The 27,046-nt window shown below is 38.0% G+C and overlaps 1 protein-coding gene across 1 annotated transcript; it reads left to right on the forward strand.

The window, feature by feature from the left end:
- The first annotated feature begins 4,078 nt into the window (after nucleotides 1-4,078).
- On the forward strand, nucleotides 4,079-26,290 carry F11 (coagulation factor XI). Its single transcript, XM_032618213.1, has 15 exons — nucleotides 4,079-4,372; nucleotides 5,221-5,276; nucleotides 12,041-12,203; nucleotides 13,467-13,573; nucleotides 14,245-14,404; nucleotides 15,630-15,739; nucleotides 16,453-16,612; nucleotides 18,909-19,018; nucleotides 19,108-19,270; nucleotides 19,361-19,467; nucleotides 21,982-22,150; nucleotides 23,649-23,824; nucleotides 24,403-24,498; nucleotides 25,056-25,195; nucleotides 25,469-26,290. The coding sequence occupies exons 2-15, from the start codon at nucleotides 5,222-5,224 to the stop codon at nucleotides 25,667-25,669; spliced, it is 1,917 nt and encodes a 638-aa protein (XP_032474104.1). The 5' UTR covers nucleotides 4,079-4,372; nucleotide 5,221; the 3' UTR covers nucleotides 25,670-26,290.
- The last annotated feature ends 756 nt before the right edge of the window (nucleotides 26,291-27,046 follow it).

Here is a 27,046-nt window from a genome sequence, read left to right on the forward strand (position 1 = left end):
TGGTTTTAATTTGCATTTCCATGATGATAACTGAGGTTGAGCACCTTTTCATATACCTTTTGGCCAGTCATTCTCTTTGAAAAAATGTCTATTCGAGTCCTTTGCCCATTTGACAATTAGATTATTTGGTTTCTTTTTTTTTCTTTTCTTGGCTTTTGAATTGTGTGAATTCTTTAAGTATTTTGGATATTAACCCCTTATTAGATAAATGTTTGCAAATGTTTTCCCATTCTGTAGGTTGTCTTTTCATTTTGTTGATAAAAATACTAATTTTGAAATTATTTTGAATATGTAAAACAAAAACTGAAAGGTAAGAGTGTCTAGGCTTTCAGAACATAGGCAATAAGAGGGAATTTGAGAGATTTTTATGGAGATGAGAGGATGGCAGAGAAAAAGAAAGTTCTTTGGTCAGCCTAAGGCTCTAGGGTGGTCCCAATGCTGCATCAGAGCCCAATACAGGGCTCTCTCTCTCTCTCTCTCTCCTTCTCTCTCTCCTCTCTCTTCGTTTGTGTGTGTAACTCTACCTTCTCACCTTTACTATTTTTATCCAGAGAAATGACCTTAATGTAAAAGTCATCATTCTCATTTGTTTTAAGACTGTAGTCTTACTTCTCTATTTATTTTATTGCCTCCTTCTGAAGTTGTACATTGTTTACCTCATAGGGAAAATCCAAAATACCCTACAAAAGACAAATGTTCCTTTGGTATCAAATGAAGAATGCCAGAAAAGTTACAGAGATTATAAAATAACCAAACAGATGATCTGTGCTGGCTATAAAGAAGCAGAGAAAGATGCTTGGAAGGTAATGCATTGGATTATGAAAACACATAATAGGCCACTTGAGAAAAATCATTTCAAAATATATTTTTTCCAAGAGTACTTCACTATAGTTTTCCAAATAATTCAGAAGCAAATAATCTGAAAACTTCACAAGAAGTCTTTAACAAATTGAATATACACATATAATTTTTATATATTATATATTATACATCTCACAATCTTTGCAGGAGCATGCCATATCTAAGGGAAGACAATTGTAATACAATAATTGTGCTAAAATATAAGAGCATTAGATTTATCTCACCTAGGGTGATGATGTCAAAATTTCTTTGTTGGAATGAACAGAAAATGCAGCCATACGCTACTGACTTAAGTCACTTTCACCCCATTCAACAGCTGAGGCACAGGAGTATCTGAAGAACTGAGAAATTTTTTGTGTGTGGTGTGACTACAGAATTTTAAAGGCACATCTGTCATAACCTATCATTTTATTTTTTCTACTCACTGTGACACAGGGTGATTCAGGTGGTCCCTTGGTTTGTAAACACAATGGAATATGGCATTTGGTGGGCATCACCAGATGGGGCAAAGGCTGTGACCGCAGGGAACAACCAGGAGTCTACACCAAAGTTGCTGAGAACATGGACTGGATTTTAGAGAAAACACAGGATGGCGATGGTCAGTCTTTGATGAAGTAGGCAGCTTAGAGCATTCGTTTTACAACCTGCGTTCAATTCAAGTACTGAGCCTTGGGGTCCTCATCTGCAGAAACGCGGGGAGTGGTGTCTACCTCCTGTCCTTGTCATAAGGGTAAAAAGGGCTGAAGCATAACGCTTTCAACTTTCAGTAGTAATGCTGTAATGGGAGAGAAAACAACTGAGGATCTCCACGACTGTTTGTTGTGAAATAAAATGGCAAAAGAGTGTGATTAAAAAGTGCTTTCTTCTGATAGTGAAACAGACTGGAAGATATGTGACTCCAGATTCTAGCACAGTGCCTGGGATCATTCTAATCTCACCATCTCCTCTGGGTCTCAGTCTATCTCAGAGATACTAAATTCTCCTCTCGACCTCACCTGCGTGGTTGTTCATACCTACTACTGCCTGCCTCACTTGGGGTGAAAAGCCGGTAAGCTTGGATTTTGTTCTGCCGGGTAGAATCGAAGAAACCTGTGTAACATGCACTTCTGCAAGGAAGAGGTGGGTTACCTGAGCCTAGAAGAATAGTATAGTGCACCTTTTTACGCTGGCCTCCTACCTTGGGGCTAAGCTTCAAATTTACCTTTTCCTTACTGTCTCCTTCAGTAAGTTCCATTTCCCCCATACGTCCCTTCCTGTAAGAGCTTTGAAAGGACCTGCCAGTGTTCCCGATCTGGGGTCATCTTTCTACATAGGCATTTGGCCACCAGGCACTGGCTATTCCACACCTTCAGAAACTGTTCAGATAACGGCAACGTTGTTATGATAGACATAAAATGAGATTGTCTCTCTCTGTCTCCAAATATTGAAATAAGCCAAGTAAACTGGCAACACTTTCTAGATTTGGAAGATCACACTCATATCAGCAATACTGTCCCTGAACAAAACACAATATTTCCTCTGGTACCTATAACTTCAGCAAGCTCTGAAATGGGGACTGACTTGTCATTTTATTCTTCTCTTTGTCTTCAGAATATTTTTTTTAAATCATGACTCCATTTATAAACCTAAGATCCTGTTTTGCTTTTCTCTGGAAAATATGAAGTCTTCTCTGAACCGTAACATCTTTCTCTAAAATTTATTTAAATCAAACGTATTTTAAAAGGTTGTAAATTTTTTATTTCTTTTAGGTTTTCAGGGGACCACATAGAGATCCTTAGAGCTAGTTATTGTTTAATGTTCTAAGCGAGGACCTGAAGTTTGGAGAGAGAAAGCAGCTTGGCCAGGGAAGCATGGGTAGCTAGCATAAGTGCAAGAGTCTGGTTTCTGCTTAAGTTACATGACCAATAAACTAATGAAAGATCTGGGTAAGAGAGGACATGCACCATCCTGATTTCCATAGAGTCCTTGTTCAAGGGAAGGCTCTGAACAGAAACATAATTAAGGGAAACCCCACAAAGTATTTCACAAGCTTTCCTTTCTATGAACTGCAACAAGTCCTACCACTAGGAGGTGCCCTTATGGACAAAGGGAACTGACCTGCTGTCTTTGGATTGCTTGTCACTCAACAGCTAGACAGTCACTTCTTAGCTCTCCATTGGTGTCTTAGTGCACTGAGATCTAAAGAAAGTTATGTGGACTTCCCTGGCAGCACAGTGTTTAAGAATCTGCCTGCCAGGGCTTTCCTGGCGGCGCAGTGGTTGAGAGTCCGCCTGCTGATGCAGGGGACACAGGTTCGTGCCCCGGTCCAGGAAGATCCCACATGCCGTGGAGCAGCTGGGCCCGTGAGCCATGGCCGCTGAGCCTGCGCGTCCGGAGCCTGTTGCTCCGCAATGGAAGAGGCCACAGCAGTGAGAGGCCCGCGTACAGCAAAAAAAAAAAAGAATCTGCCTGCCAATGCAGGAGACATGGGTTTGATCCCTGCCTGCCAATGCAGGAGACATGGGTTTGATCCCTGGTCCGGGAAGATCCCACATGCTGTGGAGCAACTAAGCCTGTGTGCCACAACTACTGAAGCCCACGCACTCTAGGGCCCACATGCGGCAACTACTGAGTCCATGTGCTACAACTACTGAAGCCCACACGCCTGCTCGTGGTCTGCAACAAGAGAAGCCACCACAATGAGAAGCACACACACCGCAACAAAGAGTAGCCCCCGCTCACCGCAACTAGAGAAGCCCGTGTGAAGAACCAACACACCCAAAAATAAAAAATTTAAAAAAAGAAAGCTATGAAAATCACATATTTTTCCATTTTTCAAAAGAATTTTAAAGTCTAAAGGCATTCAGTGTTTGCAAGTGGGATAAAAGAGAGCTGGGCTCATTAGAACGAATCCTACCTTCCTAGGCCTCTGAGGAGGTAACACTATATAAATGGAAACTGTGATTGCAGAAGAGCAGGGCATCTACAATCGGCCCCTTACTTACGACCCACTCTGTAACCCCCGAACAGCTGAGTTTCATTTCTCTGCTATTCTAGGCATCAGTAAGTCCATCAGACTTCCCTTGTTTTCTTTTTAAATGGTGAGACTCAAGTTAGCCTGGAATTAATGATTAACAGCTGCTATTTGAAAGTGTGGTTAAGTGCAGCTTTGGCCAGCAGGCATCCCAATTGTGAGTTTGACCAACTGCTAAGGCACATGGGCAAATTCAAGTTCTCTAAGCTTCTCTGTATGTCACTTGTTTGAATGCATAGTAAAATAAGAGAGAAAAAATTAATGTATTCAAAAAGCAAGCACCTCTACCAAGGTATGTGTTTGATATGCAAAGATTTTCAGGACTTTCACAGGCATGCTGTACAAAGAGACGATGTTACATCACACTGGGAACCAGTAAAAGTAAATATTAAAGTTAAGTGAACATTACCTGCAAAATCTCATTTAGAGGAGGATGAAAACCATTTTGGAAAAAGAAAGACATTCTTATTAAGAATTGCAGCAAACAAGGAGTTTCAGGTATGATTTCAAAAATTATTTAAGATTTCCCTCAAGCAATTATTCCTTGAAGTGCCTTTTACTATTGTACCATGGGGTTTTAAATTTTTTTTACAATAGACAATGATTGATTTTTAAAATGTGTCTGATTTAACATTTTGGAGGTTTTTAGTTAATAACCATAAGCAATGTGGGAGGAGGTGCAGAATGGAAGAAGAGTAATAGTTTGTACTCAATAGCAAGTATTTTACAAATTAAAAAGATTTTCAAGAGTAATATGAACAAATCAGAAGACTTGATTTGTCTCACAGCAGGTTTTTCATAGAGCTGTCAGTTCAGGGCTTTGTGGGGATAAGTACATGTATGAGTGACCAAGACAACCTAGGAATAGATTTGTAACATAATTTTTAAATTAGAAAATTTTGTTAGTAAAAAATCATTTATAGCTTCTTTGACAGATTTAGAAAAGAAACCTCAAAGATGGAAAGAAAGGAAATGAATTGAAAGAGAAGAAAGAAATGGAAAAATTGGGATGGGGAGAGAGTCAGATGATGGCAGTGAGAAATGTCTGATTAATAGTGAGCTGGAGGCCGAGGAGAGGGAGGGAAGGGAGGAAAGTGAGAGGACCCTTCCCTTTTAGCCCTTGGTCCTTCCCAACCATGAACGTGTTGGCCACTGCACATACGACCATGCTGAGGAACGCTCTAGGCTTGGGGAAAGATAAAATTCAGCTTACGAGAGGAGCTCTGTGAACACTACTGAATTAACTACTCCTCTCCCTCCGTATTTCTCGTAAACTCTGATATCAGTAAATTAACTATAAATTCACATTTTGTGTTCTAAACACATGTACATTTTTCTTTTTGTAGGATGACTTTATTATATCAAATGGTACATTTCATTTTATTTGCCTCAGTTTCTGGTGGTAAGTAGAGTTTTATCTTTAGTATGGACTGGGAATAGCTTGGTTCCCTGACTTGTGATGAGAAAACAGAAGGGTATAAGCCCAGAGAGGAAAATCACACTATTGTTCAAAGCAGGGAAGGAAACTGAGGTAAAGGAATTGTTCATGATACTAAGAATCTATGTCTATCTGTAGCCATATCTATACTATGTTTATGTCTAAATCTATATCACACATTTAACTGATATTTAAGACCAATATTAAAAAGCAGAAATCTTGACTTGCCTCACTGATTAGTCAATTTTCCATAAAGCAGTCAGTTCAATGCAACACACGCACACGCACACACACACACACACACACACACATACAGAGGCAATTTTGGACTGAAAAATGTCCCCCAAAATTGCAAATATCCCTACATAGTTTATGCATTTCAATAATTTAATCACTGTTGTGAATTCTCCACTCTACATCATGTCCACTAAGTTTGTTTATAAATTACTTAACCAAAAAAAAAATAAATAAAAAAAAATAAATTACTTAACCAATATTCAGAAGGACATATCAGTTCAAGTATTTTTAGCCCTTATATTTATTCTTTATTTAAAATGAAAGTTTAAGCATTCCTTTTAAAAAAAGCCTTACATATATTACATTTAATTTCTGCTACTCTTGCTAGCATTTAATGCACAGTAAGCTTTTTTTCTGGCATATGTGGAAAATGGTAAATCTAGGTAGAGATTTAAAATAAAACACTACAGTTCATAATTTCATTTTTCTTTGTGACAAGATTCTTACCCAGGTTATTATATTCCTTCATTGTCATCATTATGAAATAGTATTGTTATTTAATTGATAGGTCAGTAGTAACTCAATGGACATATTTTGAACATTGGATCCAAGAACTGCATCTCTACATATATACATCCTTTACATATGTGTATGGAACATTTACAAAAATTGACCACATAAAAGGCCCTAAAGCAAGTCCCAACAAATTTTAAAGGATTAAAACTCTACAGAGCATGTTATCCAATCACAATAGAATTGAGATAAAATGTAAGAAAAGACAACTGGAAAATCACAAATGTTTCAAAATTAAATAATACCCTTTTAAATAAATATCAGTCAAAGAAGAGATCACAATGGAGATTAGAAAGTGTATTGAACTGAATAATAATGAAAATATGGCTTATCAAAACTTTGGGACATAGCTAAATTGGTGCTGAAATCAAGTGTGTACACTTACATGCATATATTAGAATAGGGAAACTGTAAAAATTAATGATGTAAGAATCCAGTTTAAGAAGATGGAAAGAGAATAGCAAATTAAATGCAAAAAAACTAGAAAGAAGAAAAAAATAAAACAGCAGAAATTAAGTAATTGAAAAACAAACATATATTAGGGAAGCTTAACTAAGTCACAGTCTCCAAAGCATTTTGTAAGGCCAGTGTGATCTTGATACCCAAACATGACAAGGACATTGAGACAGGGATATTATGACATTTTGACAAATCATAGGCCTTTTTTCCTTGTGAATGTAGATGCAATTATCAGAAACAAAAGAATTACCAAACATCACCCAGCAGTATGTTAAAAGAAACCCAAAAAGGATGATTACATTGTGACAGGTTTGGGTTTATTCCGGGAACGAAAAATTAGTTTAGTGTTCAAAAATCAATGGATGGGGACTCCCCTGGTGGCTCAGGGGTTGGGAATCCGCCTGCCAATGCAGGGGACACGGGTTCAAGCCCTGGTCCGGGAAGATCCCACATGCCGCGGAGCAGCTGAGCCCGTGTGCCACAACTACTGAGCCCGCGTGCCCCAACTACCGAAGCCCACACGCTTAGAGCCCGTGCTCCGCAACAAGACAAACCACCACACAGTAAGAAATCCGCGCACTTCAACAAGGAGTAGCCCCCGCTAGCCGCAACTAGAGGAAGCCCTCACCCAGCAACGAAAACCCACCGCAGCCAAAAATAAATAAATAAATTTATTTAAAAAAAAAAAAAATCAATGGATGAACCACTTCTGGGTATACATCCAAAAGAAATGAAAGCAGAGTCTCAAAAAGATATATTCATAGCAGCATTATTCACAATAGCCAAACAGTGGAAGCAACCCAAGTATCCGTCAACAAATGAGTAAACAAAATGTGGTATGCACGCATTAATAATGAAATATTATTCAGCCTTGAAAAGGAAGGAAATTCTGACACATACCACAAAATGGATGAACTCTGAGGATATTATGCTAAATGAAATAAGCCAGTCACAAAACAGCAAATACTGGATGATTCTACTTATGTAAGTTATCTAGAGTAGTCAATTTCATAGAGAGAGAAAGTAGAATGGTGGTTGCCAGGGTTTGAGGGGAGGAGGGATGGGCAGTGTTTAATGGATGTAGACTTTCAGTTGGGGAAGATGAAAATGTTCTGGAGACATATATGTTACTACAATAAAAAATAATAATTTAAAATACATGCAGAAAAAATATATAATAAAATTCCACTTATGATAAAAATTCTTAGCAAACTGGAATTAAAAGGGAAGTTCCCTCTTCTGTTAAAGGATCTCTTTAAAGAAACAAACAGACAAAAGTCTAAACCAAAAATCTTCACGAAAGCTAATAATAGTGAAATACTGAGTTTTTCCTAGGAATTGATAATAAGACAAGAATACTCACTATTAATTACCTTAAACATTATACTGGCCTAGTCACCGCAATAAGAAAAGAAAAGAAGTAAAAGGTAAAGGACGAGAAAGAAACTCTCATTGTCCATGGATGATATTATTGTGTCCCTCAAAAAGTCCAAAATAACCAACATATAAATTAGTTGAGCCAATAAATTATATGAGCAAGAATTCTGGAATACAAAGTCCATATGCAAAAACAGGCACTTTCTAGTTCACCAAAAACAGATTAACCAGTTTTTACTGGCACTAAGAAGCTGTGTTTGGATTTTGAAAATCAATCTGCCTTGTAAATTTAAATGATCCAATTAGTAGGTGGTATATTTTAAGAAATACAGCACCTATATTAAACATGTAAAATCTGTTTAATTTACCAAATAAGTAATAAGCTTCTTAAAAGTAACATTTTAATATAGCATGCTTGCTTTGCACTAAAAGGTGGGATTTCCTTGGTCAATGGGACTATTTCGAGGTGCGAATAGACCCTCTATTAATGGAGGCTGCCATACAGCTTCCTTAGAAGCAACACAGAGCCTGGGGAGAGGAGGAAGATTCTGTTCACCCTCAGGTCATTCTCAGGGAGCTGCCAATTTTGGAGAAAATCATGTTATATACAGAGGTTATTATAGATGGGTAATACAGAAGGCATATGGGGTGGATTTTTGAGGAGAGCTGTGGCAGGATCCTTGACTCTCTTCTCCCATGTATCCCTTGGCAGTTTAGTGAACTGGACTCCATCCTCAGAATAATGTTTTAAAGAAATAGTGAAAATACATAGGATTACCAAACAAATAAACTATATTTAAATATAGTTAGTTAAACTGTAAAAAAAAAATTTATATAGAAATAGATGTGCTTCTTATTAACACTTTATGTAGTAAGATTTAGTGGTGGGTCTAAAACTGCATAGTAATTACCATCAAACTAGGAATGAGTGATAATGATATTTTGAGATAACTGCAACTATAGTGTTTTTAAATCTGCGATTTTTATTATGACAAAGGCACAGATACTGTGAACCCTAATGCATTTTTTTCTTACATTAATAATGGAAAGATATGCCGTATTTTAGTTAGAAGCTGGGGAAAATAAAAATGAAAATTTCCCCCATTTAAGTCCATGGACTGTATAATCCTATAAGCCTTAGTGATAATTTCTACTGTTTTTTACCTATATACTTTCCCACATATTTATTGGTATGTTGGTTATTACTACAATAGAAATTAGTTATTTTTAATTTTATTTATTTTTGCTACAATAAATTTAAGTGATGTTTTATTCTGTCCAAATATTTTATTTTTGTTATATATATTTATATATTTGTTTTTATATTAAGAAAACAGGGTTATATTGTAGTATTTGTCAATAAAAATATACCAAAATTAAAAACTACAACACTTTTATTCAGTGACTAAGTAATAATGACCTAGAACTCCACAATCTGGAATATTCAATATCTCTTTCTAGAAACAGAAGCAAATTTTAATTTTATGCAATTTAGCTTTGTTTGTATTTTTAACTTACTTATGGTTTCAGTGGAAGGGGATTCAATAATTTTTCCAAGAGTCTTTTTCCTGTTCCTGTCTATTTATTTATTTGTTTGGTTTTTATTTTTCTTCCAGTTTTATTAAGGTATAGTAGACATACAGCACTGTATAAGTTTAAGGTGTACAGCATGATGATTTGACATACATACATTGTGAAATGATGACCACAGTAAGTTCAGTGAACGTCCATCACCTCATAGAGATACATTAAAGAAACTGAAAAAAATGTTTTCTTATGATGCAAACTCTTAGGATTTCCTCTCTTAACAACTTTCATATGTAACGTACAGCAGTGGTAATTATACTTATGCTGTACATTATGTCCCTAGTACTTATTTATCTTAAAACTTGAAGTTTGTACCTTTTGACTTTCTTTATCCAATTCCCCTCTTCTCCAATGTCTGCCTCTGGTAACCACAAATCTGATCTCTTTCTAAATGAATTTGTTTGTTTGTTTTTGAAGTATAATTGACCCACAAGACCATATTAGTTCTTAAAAAACAAAACAAATGAACAAACATAACGAAACAGAAACAGTCATAGAAAAACAATAAACAGGTAGTTGCCAGAGGGGAGGGGGATGGGGGAGGAGAGAAACAGGTGAGGGAGATTAAGAGATGCAAACTTCCAGTTGCAAAATAAATGAGTCACAGGTATGAAATGTACAGTGTGGGGAATATAGTCAATAACTATGTAATATCTTTGTATGCTGACAGATGGTAACTAGACTTGTCATGAGGATTACTTTGAAATGTACAGAAATATCCAATCATTATGTTGTGGGACAGGAACTAACATAGTGTTGTAGGTCAATTAAACTGGTCCATTTAGGAAATAAAACAAAAATAAACAAATGGGGCCTAATGAAACTTAAAAGCTTTTGCACAGCAAAGGAAACCATAAACAAGACGAAAAGACAACCCTCAGAATGGGAGAAAATATTTGCAAATGAAGCAACGGACAAAGGATTAATCTCCAAAATTTACAGGCAGCTCATGCAGCTCAATATCAAAAAAACAAACAACCCAGTCCAAAAATGGGCAGCAGAAAAAAAAAAATGGGCAAAACACCTAAATAGACATTTCTCCAAAGAAGATATACAGAGTGCCAACAAACACATGAAAGGATGCTCAACATCACTAATCATTAGAGAAATGCAAATCAAAACTACAATGAGGTATCACCTCACACCAGTCAGAATGGCCATCATCAAAGAATCTACAAACAATAAATGCTGGAGAGGGTGTGGAGAAAAGGGAACCCTCTTGCACTGTTGGTGGGAATGTAAATTGATACAGCCACTATGGAGAACAGTATGGAGGTTCCTTAAAAAACTAAACATAGAGCTACCATATGACCTAGCAATCCCACTACTGGGCATATACCCTGAGCAAACCATCATTCAAAAAGACTCATGTACCACAATGGTCACTACAGCTCTATTTACAATAGTCAGGACATGGAAGCAACCTAATTGCCCATTGACAGATGAATGGATAAAGAAGATGTGGCACATATATACAATGGAATATTACTCAGCCGTAAAAAGAAATGAAATTGAGTTATTTGTAGTGAGATGGGTGGACCTAGAGCTTGAGTTATTTGTAGTGAGGTGGGTGGACCTAGAGCCTGTCATACAGAGTGAAGTAAGTCAGAAAGAGAAAAACAAACACCATATGGTAACACATATATATGGAATCTAAAAAAAAAAAAGGTTATGAAGAACCTAGGGGCAGGATGGGAATAAAGATGCAGACCTACTAGAGAATGGACTTGAGGACACAGGGAGTGGGAAGGGTAAGCTGGGACAAAGTGAGAGAGTGGCATGGACATATATACACTACCAAATGTAAAATAGACAGCTAGTGGGAAGCAGCCGCATAGCACCGGGAGATCAGCTCGGTGCTTTGTGACCATCTAGAGGGGTGTGATAGGGAGGGTGGGAGGGAGGGAGATGCAAGAGGGAGGAGATATGGGGATATATGTATATGTATAGCTGATTCACTTTGTTATAAAGCAGAAACTAACGCACAAAAACAACAAGAACAAAACACACACACACAAAACAAATCAAAAAAACTGGTCCCTTTAACATAGTGAGGTGATGTAGTACATTATCACATCCAGGGCCATTGGATGCCACCCGAAGATGATCAGTGTGGAGCCTTTGTTTCCTATAAACATGGAGTTTAGACACGGAGCGGTGCTGGGGAAAGGGAAAAGCAGAGGTCATTCTAGACCTGTGAGCATTTTTGCCAGTGAAGATCTGAGAAATGAATCAATTGCTCACAAGGCACCCACGTCTCCAAGACAATCATTCAGAAGCACCATTCCATTGAGGCACACGTGCCATTTAGTGATTTTCTTTTCTATCTGGGGCTGCTTATCCAATAAACTAAAAGCTTTTATTGCCCTGATTTCCATGTTCAGGCATATTTCCTGTTAAGTAGCCCTACTTCACTTGCCTTTGTGAGATTATTACCTGATTGGGTATGTGCTCACTAAAATCCCAAATAACACGTGTCATGTATTATAACACAGAGTGTGTGACCAAGCTGTTCCAAGATGCCTACTTTAAAGGAGGAGACATTACTGTTGTTTTCACACCAAATGCCAAGCACTGCCAAATAGTCTGCACCCACCATCCAAGGTGTTTGCTCTTCACTTTTATGGCTGAATCATCATCTGAAGATCCTACCAAGTGGTAAATGTTTGCTTTTCTACAGAGAGGAAATAGATTTTATACGACAGACGGACAGACAGACAATTACCAACAATAAATTGCCGTCTACCATTTTATAAAACTTAATGTTAACAACTGGAAAATGTATTTTCCTTCCATTGAAATTTTAAATATTACAGAAAAAACGGTAGTGTTTAGGCAGGTCAGGAGGAACAGACATGCCCCTCAGTGTGGTTTCTTGTGGTCTCAATATTAATGATACTTTCTCTCTGATTTCTTTCTACTTTAATGCCAATTAATCATTTTGTTCTTTGCTTTTCAACTGATATTTGATATGATTTAAACTGGTACTTTTCCCTCAATTATTTTATTAGAAAAAAATTCATTATTTATAAAGGTAATTTGAAAGACTAGTACAATGATTTCCTATCTCCCCCAAGAATTTTTGCCATTTTTGTCTTCCCTATTATATATGTGTAGATGTCCAACCATTTGAAATAATTTGAAACCATCATAACACTTCACCCCTAAATATTTCAACATATATTATCTTACACAAAAAACATTAAAAATTAATAAGAATCCCTTTATATCATCTCAATTGTCCCCCAAGTGTAATTTATAGCAATTAACCAGAATCTTATTAAGATTTGCAAATAGCATCTGGTGGTTTTGTCGCTATAGTCGTATTCTTAAAAATTTTAGGACATTCCATCCATCATTTTTGTTTCCATATTGAGCTTGAAAATTTAATGATAAAGCTTTACTGCAGAATGAAATTATTAACATCTTTGTGCATTATTACTGCATTCATAGTATTTACATAGTGCCCTGAACTTATAAAATTTACTATTCTAGAATCTAGACTGGCAAACTTCTTCTTAACAGGCAGAGAGTAAATATTTCAGGCTTTGTGGGTCCAGAGGCAAAATCAAGGGTATTATATAAATACTTACACAATGATTTCAAATGTAATCATTAAAAAGCACAGAAACCCTCTTAGCTCATTAACTGTACAGAAACAGGCAGAGAGCTGCATTTAACCAACAGGCCATAGTTCACCCACTCCTGTTTCCAGTTAGGAAGGAGCATTACATGTGATCTTTTCAATGTCGGGATGTTGGAATGGAAAACAAGCTCACAGTCTTGCTAAGAATATATTTGTTTTGGCATGAGATAGAGAAGTTTGTTTCCTTCTCTTTGACTTTCTGTGTGCTAACTTTTAAGACCCATTATTTTAAAACATAGATTTTCACCCAGTAATGTTATTTTTTTAAAAAACAGGTTTACTTGCATCCTGAAAGACAGTGTTGCAGAAACACTGCCGATGGTCAATATGACGGGAGCAATTTCTGGATATTCTTCCAAGCAATGCTCAGACCAAATAAGTGGTAAGATGTCTCGCTAGAATTGATATATACTAGTTATTGTGATGTGTACGTGCAGTTATATCAGGTATGTTTTTGTGGCTATGAAATAAAACCCTGCTATATGGAAACGAGGTCTCCTAATGAAGTTCTTTCCTCGTAGAGGAAAAACTAGCATACATGCGTGTCCCCCCTACCCCATTATAGTTCATTAAAATTTATCTCATAGGACGTATCTAACTACACCAGTTCATCATTCACTTATTTTCTTTCTCCTTCCCAGCTTAAAGTTTTATATGAAAGTCCTTATTAAATATATTAATTCAAATCAAAGGAAGCAACCATAAAGGTTAAGATGACCCTTGTCCATTAAGTGAGATATACCAGATACTTGAATAGGTTAATTAGTGAATCAATCCATCAGTGGAGTTAAGGAGACAAGAGACGTCAGTTCATAAAGCTGAAGCAGAAATGTACAAGTCTAATATTGCTGCAGTGCAAAAAGGACACTGACATTCTCTTACCGTTTCCATGTGAGAGTAGGAGTTGAGCAGATTAAAATAAAACTAGACGCCTTCTGAGGAAGTCAGGGAAAGAACTGAAAGAGCAAAATCTGGAGGGACGGTTGCTAAGATAGAATTATCAGATGCCCCCAGAGACTGGAAGATAACCGTATTTTCTGATTTTATTTCCAGCTTGCAACAAAGATATTTATGTGGACCTATATATGAAGGGCCTGAACCATAACAGCTCTATTACCAAGAGTGCTCAGGAATGCCAAGAGAGGTGTACGAATGACAGGCACTGTCACTTTTTTACATTTGCCACAGAGCACTTTCCAAGCATAAAGTATCGGTGAGTGAGCTGTGGACTGAGCCCAAGGACATTAGATTATCCAATAGAAAACAAAATGGGATTCTTTTTTTTTTCCTTCAGCTTGTAGGGGTTAAAATTTTATTTTTGACCCCCACAAGACAATTCTATAAGTACTCCCAGTTTTCTTGATGGAAAATGCATTTAAAGTCCAACTTGGATGCATTTCATTTTGTAGTACGGAGTCTTTCAATGATGCTTTTAAAAAATGTTTAATACATCTCCTAGCTAATTTGAAGAGTCCTACATTTTTAAAGTGGCAATTTTGAAACAATTACAGTGGTCTGACAGTTCCATTCTCAGCCTAAAGGATGCTACAGTATGAAGCTATAGAATCAAAATGAAAAAGCTACTCAGATATCCTTCCAAATAACAGTTCCCCACCTGAGACAAAGTAACTGAAACCCATGTGAAGTATTTTAAAACTTGCCCCCTACTGGATTTAGAAATATTCCAGGTATAAACCTCCTGTGTAAGAATATAAAAGGATCTGATCTGTAATTGATTAATCTCTTTTCTCTTAAAAAATATTTTTAGGGAAAAATATCATTAACTTTTTTATTTAGAAATATTTGAGATGTTCTGGATTTGTATAGGAAACTACACTTATCTGAAATCCAACAATGAAAGAAAAGTTCAAATGACTGGTATTTGGATTTTAACATTCTGCTCTACACATTCACAAAAAAGGAGATGAGTGGCAATAAAGCGTCAAAGATTTGTTTGAAGAAAAGCAATGATAACACAGAATGAAACCCTCAAATTAATAATTAAGTTTTCATGGCTTTTCTTTAGCTCAGCTCAAACTACACCTTTTTACATATTTTATGTCTAAGACTCAATGCAGCATGAACAGCGAGCCAGGAAGTCGTGAGTTGCTACATATTATAAAAAAGTTAAAATGCTAAAATTGAGAAGAGCTTGATAAGTCATCAATTCTTACACCTCTACTCTTCATGTCACCACCCATCTAAAGCGGCCATTTTACTGATGAAAAAATAAAGTTGACAAAACTCACAGGACCACCAGCTCTTGGCAGAACTGGGACCCAAACTAGCTGTCCAATCTCTCAAATCAATACCTTTCAGAGCAATTCTTTAGCTATCATGCCCAGGCTGTCTCTAAATGTGCGTTTCTTATTATCTTATGTTTTTCCATATTTGCATTTGGAGGGATAAAATATTTGTCCATTTTGGTCTTTATTTAGTAACATTTGTCTGTTGAAGTACACCCAAACGGGGATGCCAACCAACATAACAAAGCTCAGTGAAGTGGTGTCTGGATTTTCACTGAAGCCCTGTGCGCTTTCTAATCTGGGTAACTATTATTTTCTTAATGAGGTAGTTTAGCCATTAAATAGTAGGTACTGATTATGTGTACGATGGGCATAACTTAGGATACCAATTTGTGCTTACTGATGAAATGGACCCAATGATCTTTCATCTTCTTCATGAGAAAAAGTTCATTATGTTCTATATGATTAAAGCTTATATTTGAATTTAAAGCTTAAAACAATCACTTCAGTTATCCTAATTTTTAAAAATGTAAAAGATCTTGGGATAAACTAACTTTTAAAAATTACTAAGACCTTGTTTCTTTAGTGCAATTTTAGGTTCTCAGCAAAATTGAGGGGAAGGGATAGAGATTTCCCATATACTCCCTGCCCAGACACATGCACAGCGTCCCCTATTACCAACGACCCTCGCCGGATGGTACATTGGTTACAAGTGACGAACCTACACCGACACACGTATAGTCACCCGAAGTCCACAGTTTACATTACGATTCACTCTTGGAGTTGTACATTGTATGGGTCTGAACAAATATGTAATGGCATGTTTCCATCATTAGAGTATCATTCAGAGTACTTTTCACTGCCTTAAAATTCCTCTGTGTTCTGCCTATTCATCCCTCCCTCATCCCCCAACAAACTTGTTATATGGAATTTACGAATACCATGAGTGGGATTTTACCTTTACCGATGCTGCTGGTGAACTGACTTTCTAAATATGGTTTCTTCTGTTGCACAGCTTGTATTAGGGACATTTTCCCTAGAACGATGTTTGCAGACAGTAACATTGACAGTGTCATGGCTCCAGATGCTTTTGTCTGTCGCAGCATTTGTACTCACCATCCCAGTTGTTTGTTCTTTACCTTCTTTTCTCAAGAATGGCCAACAATATCTGAAAGGTAAGGAGTTAAGATTGTGTCATGTGTTATCTTTTCAAACAGTTGATGAAAAGCCACCATTAAAAACTCTGAGCAGGGGCTTCCCCGGTGGCGCAGTGGTTGAGAGTCTGCCTGCCGATGCAGGGGACACGGGTTCGTGGCCCGGTCCGGGAGGATCCCACATGCTGCGGCGCGGCTGGGCCTGTGAGCCATGGCCGCTGAGCCTGCGCGCCCGGAGCCTGTGCTCCACCACGGGAGAGGCCACAACAGTGAGAGGCCTGCGTACAGCAAAAAAACAAACTGCGCAACTACAAATTTTATCTAAATGTCTGTCAAGGATACATAAAAGTTGCAAAGAAGAATTCCTAGTTCCTCTTTCTTTCCATTCCCCACCTATTGACTGCAAATCTGGTGTTACCCAGGACTCTCGCTTTTCCTTATGTTAGGGAGGTCTCTGCCTTCAGAGAGTTGCTAGTTCTGAAAGGAATGACGAAAATAAGGATGGTGATCTTAGTTCAGTGCCTGGTTAAAATAACTGAACCTGGAGCAGAAAGAACTGGAAACATCAGTGACTTGTCAAATCCAAAGTGGAGAGGGGTGGAGTGATGGCCTTCATCAACAGAAGCGTGGGTAACAGTGCAGGGAGATTTGAGAATTTCCCTACTGCTTCCCTACTGATGGGTATTAACATTGGAAACCACAAAAAAGCACAGGAAATTGCTATGATCGTCAAAGGGATGTTTGCTGGGGTTGCTGCTCCTCACTAACAAAATTCACTAAAAAAAAGAAGAAGAAATCTTAAGATTATTTGCTTAAAAATCTAGATCGTATGTATTATCTTAATCTGAATTCTCAGAGCCCTTGTTATTTGCTTGACATTGCTGTTCATTGTTGGGGAGAGTGTCCCCCAGAGCCATCCAGCCACAGTAAGCCCTTGAGTTCCTGTTTATCAAGCAAGAATGGTTTTTTATCAAGTGAGGATATAATTCCGGAAGTACAATGCTAGGTTTGTCACATGAGAATATATCTGTTACTTTCATTTTCTCAACATGGTTCTAAATGCGGGGATACCATTAGTCAACTCAATAGATTAAAACCCCTGCCCTACTTGGACCAGAGTGGAAGTAAAAGAGAAGTGATTAGATTGGGATATATGGTCAATGTAGAGCCAGTAAGATTTGCTGATGGATTGAATGCCAGCTGTGAAGTAAAGAGTCAATGATAGCTCCAAGATTTTTGGTCCAAGAAAATTGGAAGGATGGCAATGCCAGTGAAGAGATGGGGGAAGATTTCTTACAGAGATGATTTCAAGAGGCAAGAGGTGCCTGGTAGCCATCCAGAGAGAAATATTGAATTGGTGGTTAGAAAGGGAAGTCTGGGATTTAACAAGGGAGGTTTACGCCCTAGATCTGTGTTAGGTGTCACCAGGATGCAGCTGGTAATTAATGCCATTGAAACTGATGAGGTCACCAAAAAATTGAGTGCAGTCAGAGAAAGAGATGAGGTCAAAGATTGAGCCTTGAGGCATTGTAAACTTCAGAACTTAGAAAGGTGTTTTTGTAATGTGTTATTTTGTCTTAATCACTGCTCTTTTTTTTATTCCTTTTATAAAATTCCCAATCAATACCTATAAGAGGAGCAACACATTTAATCCTCATTACAAGGTGAGAGAGGAACATGGGTGCTACAAGCCAAGACTTGGTTTCTTAAATATACGTTAATGAATATTAAATAAAACTAAATACCCATTTCCTCAGCTGTATTAGCCACATTTCAAGGATAAAGCATATGGCTGGCTAGTGGCTCTTGTATTGGCTGGCACAGACATTGAATATTTACGTCATTGCAGAAAATTATGTTCGACAGCACAGCTCCAGACTGTGATTTTGTGCTAATTAGGAAAAGCTACTTCCTCCCAGAAAGATGCTGCCTGGGTATGGAGTCTGTGGTGGATTTTGCTTATCCCTGTCTACGCCTACAGCAACTCTGGGTAGCAGATTTGTAGGTAGCATGAAAATTCTTGAATCGTTGAGATAGTCTAGGAGAGTTGAGAGAAAGGAAATAAAAAAGGAAGGTACTAGGAACAGTGATGTTGAATAGAGCAAGCTTAGAAAATTTGGAGGCAGTTTGGTAAATTTGTCTACAACCTATGGATCATGGAGTCTGAGTCAGTGATTTATGAATATAGTACTTTCAAAATGGGAACAACTTCCCTATTAAATGCCAACAGGAGCTGACTTCTATATGTGCTGTGAAAATGTCTTCTTCTTTGATATGTTTTACATGATATCTCTATATTTCCCTTTTTTACTGTTAGAAATCTGTGTCTACTTAAAACGTCTACAAGTGGGTTGCCAAGCGCACGCATTAGAAAGAACAAAGCTCTTTCTGGTTTTAGTCTACAAAACTGCCGGCACAGTGTCCCAGGTAAACGAAAGCTCTTCCTTCTGATTGACAATCAACAAATGTGTGCTAGGGTTTCACGTCTCATATCTGATACGTGCTTTGCTGTCTAGTGTTCTGCCATTCTTCATTCTACCGTGACACTGATTTCTTGGGAGAAGAACTGGACATTGTTAACGTGGACGGGCACGAAGCCTGCCAGAAAACATGTACCAACAGCATCCGCTGTCAATTTTTTACCTATTCTCCATCTCAAGAACCTTCCAACGGAGGGAAGTAAGACGTATGATGAGTTCCACAGATGCTCCTGCCCCATCTAGCTGCAGGGAGGAATTATGTTTATACCATTTTGTTTCCAACCTGCAGGGGTAAATGCTACTTAAAACTTTCTGCAAATGGATCTCCAACTAAAATACTTCATGGGAGAGGAAACATCTCTGGATATACGTTAAGGTTATGTAAAATGGATAATGGTGAGTTTAATATCACTTGAAAAAATACATCCCCTGTATACTGAGTATGTCATGACTAAGAGAGTCAGCAGTAGCTACAGAGGGGAGAAAATTAGTAAAGTAATGAACTTAGATGCAATTTTCTGTTATTTTCACTGCTATCACTCAGGCTGACCTGTTTTAAAGGTAAATATTGGGCTTTGACTAAACTCTGTGTTGCATGGCATTAACTGAATGTGTGTTATAATTTGATACATTTGTATAACCAGTATTTCCTGGTGAGACTCTGGCTCAGCCAAAATTTTTATGTCTGATTGTTGTTATCAAGGTCAATAATCTTTCTTATTATCCTTTATAATAGAAATATCAACCAGCATCTTGGTTAATCAGATTAGTCATTTTCTTTCTATTGGCTATTACTTGATCTTTAATTCAAACACAGTCATCATATGTTTGGAAAATTATGTATCTGTGCAAGAAATACTCAAGTGGCTCCTTCTCCAGGGCCTTTAGATTTCCTGCAAGTGTTCTGCATATTTATGAATATTAGCAAAAGTTACAGTAAAACCTTATTAATTTGTAACAATGAGTATAATAGGGTGGAAATAAAAAGACTGTCTATATTAAACAAGACCTATAATAACATAAAAATTATAATACACATCAGATCAGCAGTGCTTCCATTCCAGTAGCCAATTTCTGAGCATAGAAACAAAAGATGGTTTGTAGGCAAACAACACTGTGTAAGAGATGAAACAGGAAAGAGCCTGATACACACATTCCTCTCTAAATTATTGTAGTAACCTATTATGACTTTAATGTTCATTGACTTACATACACTACATGTTTTTAGACTTTTACTGCTTACTGCCCAATATTATAATGCAGTATAAATTAAGTTGCAACTGAGATTTAATGAGTGAAATGGAAGTGATAATTATGCTTTGTCGTAGATTTCAAAGTATGAAAATCTTCCGTGTCAGAAATATTGGCTCTACTGAGAGGTGAATAAATCCTTAACTTCTGAGAACTTGTTTTGTATAATGGAACATACAATATGACTGTATACTGTGTCCAATGCTAGCATCCTAGCTGGGAAATTCTGCCTTTCTAGGGCTTAGAGGGGCTCTGATGGGAATCTGGATGGCTCTAGCTTCTTTAAAAAGACAGCAAATTGAGTTGTATCTCATACATTCTCTGTTTTTCTTAACAATAAACTTACCTAAGATAAGAAGGAGTATTTACAATCATTCTGTTGTCTTGGTTCTACCAAGCAATAGAAAGGATGCAGCAAATTTTGCTGTTAGTGATGTTGACATAGTTTAAAAAAGGGAACCAGCACTTATACCTTTAATTGCAGAATTCATTCTCTACCCTCCTTCCTGCTCTTTTCTAATGAATCTAGGGACTCTGGTCTCTAGAGGTTACAGAATAAATCAGGGGTAGATTGATAGCTAAAGCAGAAAATATAAGATAAAGGAAAATAAAATCTTATGTCTTTTTAGTGCATCTTCTGAAATAAGTGAAACTAGATAATTAGGTTTGGCTGCATTATATTAGATGAAATAATACCCTAAAATGAGAGGGAATATCTAACTGAGATGTTTATCATATCTTGTACTATCATTTGTCTACACTATAACTTAACTTTGTGAAGATACAGAGCAATTGCCATTCAAAGAAACATCTCTTAACACAAAATGTAAGGCTAAAAACAAATATTTAAAGCATTTTTTTGAACTGAGAAACCAAATAGAACGAACACCAAGACCTATAACTCATCTTAATAAGGTCTTTATTTAGTTGTTCTTAATATATTTTAGTTACTGATCTATTAATTTTCTAAGGCAAGAAAAAAAACAGAAGGGTGAGTTTGAATCAAAGTCCTTGGAAACATCAAAGGTTGAGCAGAAAACCCCAGTCTGTCAACAAGACCAAAGGGCAGACGCAGCTCACAAACAGAAGAGCAGCCAGGTCTGGGTGTGGGTAGAGCAGGAGTGACTGGGACCAAAGGGCAGCTGGAATGGAAGGGGATGGGGAGGAATTGGACAAAGGCCACAAACTGAGTGGAAGGTGCTGAACTTTTCTTTGTAACAGTAGTTCTTAAACGTTAGTGAGGCTGATTAAAACTCAGATGACTAGGGTCCACTGTCAGAGTTTCTGATTCACTAGGTCTGAGGTGGCTCTCACGAATTTGCATTTCTAACAAATTCTCAGGTGATGCCATTGGTCGGGGGCCACATCTGACAACCATTGCTTTAAGAGAACCATTGAGGTTAGCATTTGATGGAGGGTAAGACTGCCTTGCCGCCCCAGATGAGGCATTACCTGGGGGCATGCGATTACAAGGTGACTCATCATTCAGTTTCTATATGCATGTTGTGCTTTGCCAACTTGATTCTAAAGTGTCTTCAAGTCAAGGTCATGGTAAATTATTGAATCCAGGGAAGGTTTTTTTCCCTGTGTGCCTGAAGGAACATTACTGTTGGAAAATGAAGATGTAGGAACCAACTCACTGCAATCCTTCTGTTGTAGCATGTACAACGAAAATCAAGCCCAGAATTGTTGGAGGAACCAAGTCTGTTCTTGGAGAGTGGCCATGGCAGATAACTTTGTACATCACATCACCCACCCAGAGACACCTGTGTGGAGGCTCCATCATCGGAAACCAGTGGATATTAACAGCTGCTCATTGTTTCAGCGAGTCAGTACCACTGCTGTTTTCACTCGTTCACCATACTCACACGTATATTAAATGTATCCCTAGTATTTTAGGACAATTTTAAAGATTTAAAGATTTAAAGTATTTTAGGACAAATTTAAAGATTGATTAAATTATCCTATTTGCTAAATTAATTTTCTGTCTTTAGTGATAAAAAGCAAAAAGGAAGAGCCACTCATGATCTACCAGCATCAGAACAGGTGCAGGAACATGGCTGTTTGACTTCATAATATTCCACTTTTCCAGTTAAATGTATACTCATCCCCAGGGGAGTCCTGGTTATTTCCTATTAAGAGCGTATCATCTTCTGTGCACTGTCTGGGCATTGGGTCCAGAACTAAACTCGGAGACAATTTCCTGCTCCCTGAATCTAATTTCCCGTTTATTTCCCCTCTTCTTCTCCCTTCCCCTCCCCCTCCCCCTCCTCCGTCTTCTCCTCCTCCCTTGTCCTCAATCTCTCCCTTCCTTCTTCTTCTCCTTCTCCCTCTCCTTCTTCTCCTCTTCCTCTTCTTCCTCTGCTTCTTTCTCTCTCTCTCCTCTCTCGTTCTCCCTCCATCTCTCTCTCTTTCTCTCCCACTGTGTTTCTAGACCCATAAGGAAGAGTTTATTGTACATCATCAAACTGGATTCCCGGGGCTTCCCTGGTGGCGCAGTCGTTGGGAGTCCGCCTGCCGATGCAGGGGACGTGGGTTCGTGCCCCGGTCTGGGAGGATCCCACATGCCGCGGAGCGGCTGGGCCCGTGAGCCATGGCCTCTGAGCCTGCGCGTCCGGAGTCTGTGCTCCGCAACGGGAGAGGCCACAGCAGTGAGAGGCCCACGTACCGAAAAAAAAAAAAAAACAAACAAAAACCAAAAACAAAAACTGGATTCCCTACTTAAGTCAATTTCAATACTGGTAAACTTAACAGCTCCATCGGGAGAGCATTCAGAGTATATGTAACCCAGGGAATTTTAGCTGGCCAAACTTCCTCTTTGCACCTCAGTATCTTCTGGGTTGTTTCCAGACACAGTTTTGTGTTTTTGTTTATTTTATCAGTATGCAACTTACTCATATTATTACTCAAAGATTCATTTGAGGTCAACAGTCTCTTTTACCCTTTACATATGGGAAAATGGAGTACCAGAAAGTCCAAGAGAATTTCTCAGGGTCACAGCCAACGACCCCAGCAATGAAACTAAAACCCAGAACTTTTTTTCTTTTATGTGTGTGTGTGTGTGTGAGTGTGTGTTGAAAGGCAGAAAAAGTATTCATTGATTTTTGTGTGTTTAACATAAGGCAAATGATAGCCCAGGACATTCCATATAGGAGGACTATGTGACTGAAAAATCTTAGCATAAAATCACTTCTTTCCACTTAAAAGCCCACCGTTGGCAGAAAATAGTACCTAGTTAGTAACAGTCAGTTACATAGCACTGTACCTCAATGCTTGGGAATTATTCGGTAAAGGAATTTTCTTTTCCTCGACTGCTTACTCCTTAGGGTAGAGTCACCTAAAGCTTTGCGTGTCTATAGTGGCATTTTAAACCAAGAAGAAATAAAAGAGGATACATCTTTCTTTGGGGTTCAAGAAATAATAATTCATGATCAGTATGAAATGGCAGAAAGTGGATATGATATCGCCTTGTTGAAACTGGAAATGACAATGAATTACACAGGTATGGAAAATTTTAAACAGAAAGCTGTCTACAGTGACTACATGGAGACGATGTTTCACGCTCCCAGATTCACGGCCAGACCCTGGCAATCTCTCCATGTGTTATTACCATGAAAGGGGGAGGGGATGCCGAGCTAGTCTTAAGACTGTTGTGCTTTCCTGACGACTGCATCTTATTTTGGGGTGTGGGTGAAATGGTAGGTTGTCCCCAGGCTTCTTCAGATGCACAGAGTGACATAACTTGATAATATACTGGAATATTAAAGAGGATTTTTATCTGCTTTTTAAGGAAGAAAGGATTGTGGGTCCGAATGATGAAGCAATTTCTACAGGGTCACAGACCTCGCGAGAGTGACGGAGTTAGTGGAGAGGGCTGTGGCTTGTCTCTCTCGTTCTCTCATCCTGGGATGTGTGACAGATAACGCTGAACACGAGGGATGAAAATGTATGACGAGGAGGCAAAAAAAAAGAATATAATAAACAGGGAACACACGAAATAATGGAATGTGAAGGAAGTTTTTCCTGGGAAAGAAGATGTATTTTGTTTCTGATCATTAAACTGTGATTTTTAAAATTTAGATTCTCAACGACCCATCTGCCTACCTTCCAAAGGAGATAGAAATGTGACGTATACTGAGTGCTGGGTGACTGGATGGGGGTACCAAAAATTAAGAGGTAAGAAATGATGTTTCTCTGTGTGCTCCAGCTCGAGATACAGAACACAATTTAGTCGTAAGCTTTTCCGCTATATCAATTCATACAGCTAAAATGAGAGTAAAATAATAACATTATTCAATTGCAGAAAACATATTAATAAAGATGGAAAGACAAAAATCACTCAAGTGAAGACGACACCTCGTCTGTTTGACTGGAAATTTTAAATATGACAATCTCTTAAAGAAATTGTTTTTAATGCAGTTTAATTCAAAATCTAGCACTTTTCAGTAAATGTCTTAGCCTGTTATCCAATTATTTTCTCTGGGAAGTAATTCCAGTTAGAGCCGTGATTAATTTTGGACTTAATTAACATTAACAAAACGGTACTCACAATAGTGAGAATAATATCTTCTCCATACTCTGTAATTATATAAGATCTATGAAGCAAACCTAATATTTTTTTCCTTCTAGATTTTTAGATAGGTATGGTTTTGATTTTAAATACATATATTTAAATTTGTATATGTATTATATATATGTGGTTGTTCCATTAACAAACTAAACATTTTTTTCAGACAAAATACTAAATACTCTCCAGAAAGCCCGGGTACCCTTGGTGACAAATGAAGAATGCCAGGCAGGATACAGAGGGCATAAAATAACTAATAAGATGGTCTGTGCAGGCTACAAAGAAGGAGGGAAGGATGCCTGCAAGGTAACAGTGTTCTCAGCCAATTGAATATACTCACATTAAAATGTTTCATGCATTTTTAAAGCAGTCTTCTGCCAATGAGCGGGGAACACAGTGGATTTGTTTTCCTTACCCTGAAATCTGATAGACTGAGGGAAAAACAAGAAATCCAGTTCTTTGAAGTTTATTAAAGGGCCAAGACAGAATTCTAGGTGAAATCACTCTGATGAAAGTGTATTTAAGATGAGAAGTATCTGAACTGATCTGCGTGCCTTTTCTTTTCTCCATGTGTCGTAGGGAGATTCGGGGGGCCCCCTGTCTTGTAAGCACAACGAGGTCTGGCACTTGGTAGGCATCACAAGCTGGGGCGAAGGCTGCGGCCAAAGGGAGCGGCCAGGTGTTTACACCAACGTGGTCGAGTACGTGGACTGGATTTTGGAGAAAACGCAAAGCAGCTTGAAAGAGTCCCCAGATGCCATTTGGCTCCCTGAAGGGTAAGCCAGGTTATTCCCTGGAAGAGGGTTTGGATTTCACCCAGGAAGACACTGCACCATCATTTTCCTCCACAGGCTACAATTCTGAGACTGTAACAGATTGAAGGGGCTTGGTATTGGTAAAAACACACCAAAACTGTCATTCTCAAAACCCCCAGTTCCGCCATCATCAGAGGGCGATCAGCACCCAGGCTCTTGCTTGCTGGTTGCACCTTTCCTGAGCCAAACGAATACTATAAGATTAAGATATTTGAAGATGAAAACATACCCAGATAGACCAGAAAAGAATCAGGTAGTGGCACCAAAGGATCGGGGAGAACTGCTCAAAGAAACCACTGTAAAAAGATTTGTTAAATGAAAAATGAGAACTGGAGAAAATGGAAACAAGGGCAGTCACCATCAAATCGCAAGACTCTGGGCTCTGCGTACACACACACATCTCTTTTGTAAAGAAAGAACTTGACTGAATTTGATGGCACGTTTTCAGAATAATCAAAAATTCCTGTCATGTCATTTTTTAGTATTTTTTAAGTTAGTCTGGGTAGAGACAAGCTATGAGTGAGTGTGAATGTGGGTTCCAAAATTTCTGTATGGGAAAGGATTAAAAGCAGCAATTCACCCGGAAGTGGGAACTTAGGGGACGAATCTTAAAGGTGTTCTTGCCTAGAAAACTATTTGTGCGTGGATTTCATATTTATTTGCATAGTTTTGGGTAGGGGAGGGCTGATGAAGATGAGGGGCTAAGCTAAAGACCTCCTAAGATAAGCTGCCTCTGTGAGTGTGGGTTTACAAGTCTACGTTTAGAGATGATAAATGCATTGACAGAAATCAAAATAAAATACATCCATACTACGGGGAAAACAATTTGGGAATAAATGGATGGTTACAGTAACGTCTTCAGCATCTTGAAAGTATTCTCAGTACTGGGGTGTTCCCTGTAAATATTTACCTGGTTATTTTGCTGATATAGTTTAATAATCTAGAATTTTCGCTGTCTCCACCAGTTTTCAATCCGTGTCAACAACTTATGTCAATATTCAATCCAATATGTGCAGTCTTTCTTGAACAGACTGAGCTGGTGGGATACAGTAGTGAGCCAATAAATAGATCCCTACCTTCCTGAACCTTCCGGTCTAGCTAGCAGGAGCCACAAAAATAAAATAATTACACATGTATAAAATATATAATTGTAAATGGAAATGAGAGGGAAGCACAGGGTTCTACAAGAAGTTAAGGAAGAAGAGAGTTTAGGGAAGGTTCAAAGGCTGGGATAAAAAGGAATTTGTCTGAGGAAGAAACAATGAAAAAAAAGCAAACAAACAAACAAAACCCCCCAATCAAACAACTGGAATGGCATTAAGGCCTGAGCTACTGTCCTACC

Source organism: Phocoena sinus, chromosome 21, assembly GCF_008692025.1.
Source record: "Phocoena sinus isolate mPhoSin1 chromosome 21, mPhoSin1.pri, whole genome shotgun sequence".
In the NCBI taxonomy this organism is placed as follows: domain Eukaryota; kingdom Metazoa; phylum Chordata; class Mammalia; order Artiodactyla; family Phocoenidae; genus Phocoena; species Phocoena sinus.